At 37.7% G+C, this 6,000-nt stretch overlaps 1 protein-coding gene across 1 annotated transcript; it reads right to left on the reverse strand.

Annotated features, from left to right (window-relative positions):
* Nucleotides 1-150: 150 nt before the first annotated feature.
* On the reverse strand, nucleotides 151-5,048 carry LOC125646757 (peptidyl-prolyl cis-trans isomerase FKBP9-like). The gene is made up of 6 exons (XM_048873278.2): nucleotides 4,785-5,048; nucleotides 4,412-4,474; nucleotides 1,638-1,746; nucleotides 1,086-1,119; nucleotides 741-811; nucleotides 151-609 (listed from the first exon to the last, which is right to left on the reverse strand). The coding sequence occupies exons 1-6, from the start codon at nucleotides 4,929-4,931 to the stop codon at nucleotides 410-412; spliced, it is 624 nt and encodes a 207-aa protein (XP_048729235.1). The 5' UTR covers nucleotides 4,932-5,048; the 3' UTR covers nucleotides 151-409.
* Between the last annotated feature and the right edge of the window lie 952 nt (nucleotides 5,049-6,000).

Below are 6,000 nucleotides of genomic sequence, written 5' to 3' on the forward strand. Positions count from 1 at the left end.
ATCTTCTCTCCATTATAAACAGAGTAATTACTATCTAGAATCTTCTCTCCATTATAGACAAAGTAATTACTATCTGATCTGATGTGTATGTTTAAAACTGAATGTCTTTCAAATTGATAAAAGGAATATGTATTATAAAAAATTACGAAGTTTAAGTAATAATATTTTATTATATACATGTTTTTACAAACTTATCACAGGCTGTTTTTATGTGTGTGTGTGTGTGTGTATAAATGATGTTTTTACTGGTTCAGAACACTGTGTCACGTAATTTCACCATTTCCATCAGTGAAATTAGAATATAGGAACATTTCCTTGAAATGCGTCTTCCTTTGGATGAAACTTCACTTCCGGTGGTTGTTACGTTGACGGCACATGGTGGGTTTTCTATTGGATGATGTCACGTGACCTATCGGTTGTAATGTTGCGCCCTTTTAGCTTCTCTCCTCAGCGCTTTCCTCTTTTCTTGGATGCCTTGTCCCATGAGGACAATAATTCCGCCAATGAAAGCGACGTAGCAAGCAGACCACACGATGTCCACGTACCACTCCCCCCAGCTCTTGGGCACGATCTTCATCAGGACCACGATAAACGTTATCTCTGCGTTCTCTGCAAAAAAGTGAAGTGAAAGCAGCGACATTTTTCAAAAAGGTACTGGGTATTAACATATCCCCAGTGGAGACCAGAATAGATACATTTGAAACATTTGTCACTATCTGTTGTATTGAATAAATGCTTACCAGGAATAACACCGGGGACTCCTTTGTCGCCAAACGCCAGATGAGGTGGAATAACAATTTTCCTCTTTTCCCTGTCAAAAAGAATGGTTAACATCGACAAGAAGTCTTAGCCTAATGGGGCCCCTTGAACTAAAACTTACTGGTACATGTATATTTGTACATGTATAGTTATGAAAGGAGAAAAAAATTGTCTGGACCGGGATTTTATTTGGAATCTCTTCAAATGATGTAACAAGCATGTATATTTTTTCTTACAGTGAAAAAAGATTTCGTTTTCAGTGAATTGTAGAAATGCAGGTACCTAGTATTTTGGACATTAGAAATAATACGAGATGAAGGACTCACCCGACACACATTCCCAGTACACCTGCCTCTAGTCCTGAAAAAAGGGGGATCAGAACTGGATTATTTTATCAATAAATATCATTATGATTACTGGGATTATCAGTTTAAAGTATCAATTACTATTGACAAAAAACTACCGGTACTTTAATATATAGACATTAATTGAATTAATTGAAACCACTGAAGTTATACACAAATGAAATTACGACTCTTTTGCATGTGATGTATGGGGACCACAATTGTGATATTTACCCGAGTCCATGCTCCCTTTTCCCGGGAGACCACCAATGTGATACTTAAAATAACCGGAATCACCGCCCATTTTCTCCGTGGAGACCACCACTGTTAGTTATACTTACCCGGGATCACGGCGTCTTTCTTCATGGAGGTCACCAGTTTTACACTTATCCGGGTTCACGACCCCTTTCTATATGAAGGTCACCAGTTTTACACTTATCCGGGTTCATGACCTCTTTCTCTTTGGAGGCCACCAGCACTACACCTACCCGAGATCACGGTCCTTTTTTCGAGAACCACCAACGTAACACTTACCCGGGATCACGGCCCCTTTTCCCGTAGGGACCACCAATGGTTCTTTTTCAGTGGCCCCCTTTTCCCCAGTGTTGTGGGAATCTTCTATCTTTACACCATCTATTAAACCCTGTCAAAAATCAAACGGAGGCGCCTTACTGATGTTCATCACCTGTATACAAGGGTTGTCCCTAATTTCGTAGACGTAGCTCGTATCTTTTGAACAAGTTAGCAAATATTAAGAAAAGTGGCTAGGGTTGAAGTTGTGCTTTTGGATTTATTTTTCTTGTTGTTGGGTTTTTTTTTCTTTTTTTTTTTCTTCTTCAATATTTCAGTTTATCCTTTGAAGTCTAGCGACCCGGCGCAACCTCTGACGTCAACGAAAGTAGACTGGCGTGTGGTTTCTACCTTAATATCGCCAGTTAGACTTCTTTGATTTATAACTTCATGGAAATTTTATTTTACAAGTCTTTGTTTAATCAGTTCTGAATATACATGCGTGATTATCCCATCTTTTTAAAATTCATATCTGTTTGCCGAAATGATGTACTCTTTCGCAAAAAAACAAAAAACAAAAAAAAACAACAAAAAACTGGCTTGCTTCTCTTTACTAGTTTGTTTCTTCGAATTCCATGTTAAATTGGTGCTATTTACGAGGGCTGTTAGATATGTAATGTGTATTGTACCACAACACAATAACGCTTTGCACGATTTCATGGATGATGATACTCTTGAATAGCTCTATTCAATACCTTTCCAAAAGTATAAACACGAGCCTTCAGCTTCACATAGTTTTAAACTTATAGTCATTTCAATAGAGCCAGTCGTTGACCACTGTTGTAAAAATGGTTGGGAAACGGGTTGAGAATATTGAAGAAATTAGAGCTTATATAAAAGTTCGCACAAAACTCGGTCATTCGGTAATGCATATTTTTACTGAAATGGGGGAAGTTTATTGGTCTGATAAGGTATCTTATGAGACAGTTCGTAGGTGGAGAAAGAAATTTCTGACTGGCACAGAGTCCGTCAAAGATGCAGCAAAATCTGGTCAACCTGTGACTGTAACAGGCAAGGTAAATGTCTCAAAAGTCAGGGAAATAATTGATAGTTATGGGAGATACATGATTCGTGATATTGCCAAAGCTGTTGGCATATCGCTATCGCGGGTGCATTTCATTTTGAAAATACGAAAGATTTCTGCCAGATAGATACCGCTTATATTGACAGGTGACCAAAAACTTGTACGAGTACAAACCGCTAAGCAATATGCTCAAAATGTTTCCCAAATTCAATCAAAGACAATTTGCAAACATTGTTACTGGTGACGAAACGTGGGTTCACTATTTCGAACCAGTAAAAAAAATTGGAAACAAAATATGGCTAACTAAACACGGTGGAATGCCTGTAGTTGCCAAGAGAACCATAGGCACAAAGAAAGTTCTTTAATGCATATTCTTCTCATATGATGATAGAGCCGTACAAATCCCGGTGTCGAAGGGCAAAAGTGTTCCAGGTCGGTATTACCGAGATGTTATACTAAAAAAGCTCAAGAAATATTATCATAAACGACGCCCTGTGTCAGGATTTAGGCATGTTTGTCTACTTCAGGATAATGCTCCACCACATACATCTGAGCTTGTGAAGCTATTTTTGAAGTCGGAGAAGGTTACCGTATTACCGCACCCACCATACTCTCCAGATCTAGCCCCATGCGACTTTTACTTTTCCAAAACTTAAAACATTCTCACCTGGTCGTCATTACGAGTCCCGACAAGCCCTTGGCTCAGCCACCAGTCAGTGCCTCAGAGGTCTCCCTAAATCAGCGTACCGTGACGCATTTCAGAAATGGATTCAGAGGTTAAAATTATGTATTTCAAACCGCGGAGAATACTTTGAAGGAATGTAATGTTCATTTCACTATTTGAGTCGAATGCTTTTGAGATATCGTACAATACACATTACATATCGATCAGCCCTCGTAAACACTAGTGCACTGGTGTGTTTATGTTTCAGATCGTGGGTCTTTGCAGTAGTCAACTTCAGTTTACAACAAAATGATTTCGCCGATCCGAGTCAGAATAGGTCCTCAGTACCCGTTACTTGTCGTAAGAGGCGACTATGTAGGGCGGTCCTTCGGATGAGACCGCAAAAACCGAGGACCCGTGTCACAGCAGGTGTAGCACGATAAAGATCCATCCCTGCTCAAAGGCCGTAAGCGCCGAGTATAGGCCTAAATTGTGCAGCCCTTCACTGGCAATGGTGACGTCTCCATATGAGTGAAATATTCTCGAGAGGGACGTTAAACATTATACAATATATTCAATCTTGGGATGACGCATGTTGACATGACGTCGTAATTTGTCTTCAGCAGGAATGAAAAAGAAACCAGGGTCCCGTTAATTGTATTACACAGTTGTTAGTTTGAATGAAGGAATTAAAACGTTTCTGAAAAGTTATGCATACACACGTTATATTTGATGATCTGAAGCCAATGTTTATTTCTATCAAATTAATGCCTACTAAAATCTCCTTTAATTGCATTTTTTTGTGACAATGCGCTGCCAGTTTCTTATTTAAACACATGGAATATGTGAAAATATTGGTGTTTTTAAGGTATTTATAAATACATGTATATATATTGGCGACTGTTTTTCACTCGTATGTGACAAATTTTCATTGTTACATCGGCTTCCTGTTTGGGGGACAAACCCTCGTATATATTTTCTTCATTATATACTAAGCTCGGCTTTGTCAGTTGATGAAATTATAAACTATCAGAGACCACATACAAGTACCTCGTAATCCAATACCAGCGTGTCACCAATGATAGCCTTCTTCGCACAGTCCTCTGGCATCTCCTGCAATGGAGGGGGTGGATGTACGGACAAGACGATTTGTAATTTACTGTGTCATAGTAAATATCATTTCTAGATCAGCATGTGATTAAGCAAATTAAAAAACAAATTCAACAAACAATCAAAATCCATAATATTTCTCTGACTATATACATTATAATGTTATTTATTTACCAGGTATTTCTTTTTTTTTTTTTTTTAGATATAGTACTGAGAACTTAATTTTGAAGGGAAACACCCCATAATCTAAAACGTCTGAACCTGAGAGCGTGTAGTAAGATTGGTACAGCACTCATGGCCGCAGAAAACTTACCAAGGTTTCCAGTTTCAGCTCAGATTGGATCAGAATTTTTCCCGTGTCAGGTGGGTTATCGACAATATTTTGTTGAAACATTCGTTCAAATTGTCCATTCACAGCATTTCCACAAAGCAAAAATGTTAAAACAAATAACAGAGCCATGGCCAATATTTTTGGTCAAGTGGTAAGTTAGCAGATTGTTAATTTTCTTCAGTATTGAGTGAACCTCATTGCACTAGTATCATCACAGGTGTTAAGTTGAACGACTTCTCCAACGTTGCATGTTTTGAACAACTACCGGGTACCTTAAGGATGTGACAAATCGCGACCCCGGGGCAGTAGCGCTGATTTGTACTTACGTAACGGATACCTGTTGGGGTTCAAAGGGCAAGGAATTATACGTGTATTGACTAAGAAACAGGAAGCGAACGGGTCACACAACGAACTGACGTTCAGAACGTGGCTTTACCGGCAACGATAGAGTAAGACATTCTATTTTAATAAAAATAGTAAAATTATATAAAGTCTTGTGATGAATGATTTCTCCATATGTTTTATCAGATTTAACACTAGGACAAGGTATCTTATATTTACATGTTTATTATACCAATCAAGGGTCCTTGGGGGCATGCACACTATACTAGTAATCATTACAGTTATAACAGTATAAGTAACAAGCATGTATATCGTCAGAGTTCACATTGCTGCACTGCACACAATTAACACTGTGTTACAAATATAATAGTGAAGACAAAATTTAAAATTATCAAGTGCATAAAAAATGAAGTCCATTCTATGTTGAAGAGAGAAATATGTTGGGCTTTTTTCATGATAAATCCAAATTTATCTTTTTAACAAATAAGGATAAATTCATTTGGTTGATGATTAATGAAGGCAAACCAGTGATTGTTAAACTGAGTGAATATCTAGTTAAAACTTTCAGAAAAAGAGGTGATGATATCAAACTGCAAAACACTGATAATGTCCATACACCCATTTGCCAATCATATATGTATTTCTTTCCCATATATAACTTCTACATGTAGATTGTAGTTAATGATGTATTACTAGTATTTTCTGAAAGGACTTCCCCACTTTAGCTGTAGCTTGTGGTCCCTTTTTATCACCCTTCTTTTCAAAGAAAAATGATTTATCTATTATACTTTTTGGTAAATATTAAACACTGATGTATATCCTTTCCCCTGGGAAATGGGAAGATAGGGGCAGAAAA

Source organism: Ostrea edulis, chromosome 6 (genome assembly GCF_947568905.1).
Source record: "Ostrea edulis chromosome 6, xbOstEdul1.1, whole genome shotgun sequence".
In the NCBI taxonomy this organism is placed as follows: Eukaryota; Metazoa; Mollusca; class Bivalvia; order Ostreida; family Ostreidae; genus Ostrea; species Ostrea edulis.

Excerpts from the sequence above, each read along its gene's own strand:
- LOC125646757 (XM_048873278.2), bottom strand. The coding sequence starts at position 4,931 with ATGGCTCTGTTATTTGTTTTAACATTTTTGCTTTGTGGAAATGCTGTG. Across the intron at positions 4,475-4,784 it reads AGCTGAAACTGGAAACCTTG|GAGATGCCAGAGGACTGTGC; the intron begins GTAAGTTTTCTG and ends CCTCCATTGCAG. Across the intron at positions 812-1,085 it reads GTACTGGGAATGTGTGTCGG|GGAAAAGAGGAAAATTGTTA; the intron begins GTGAGTCCTTCA and ends TCTTTTTGACAG.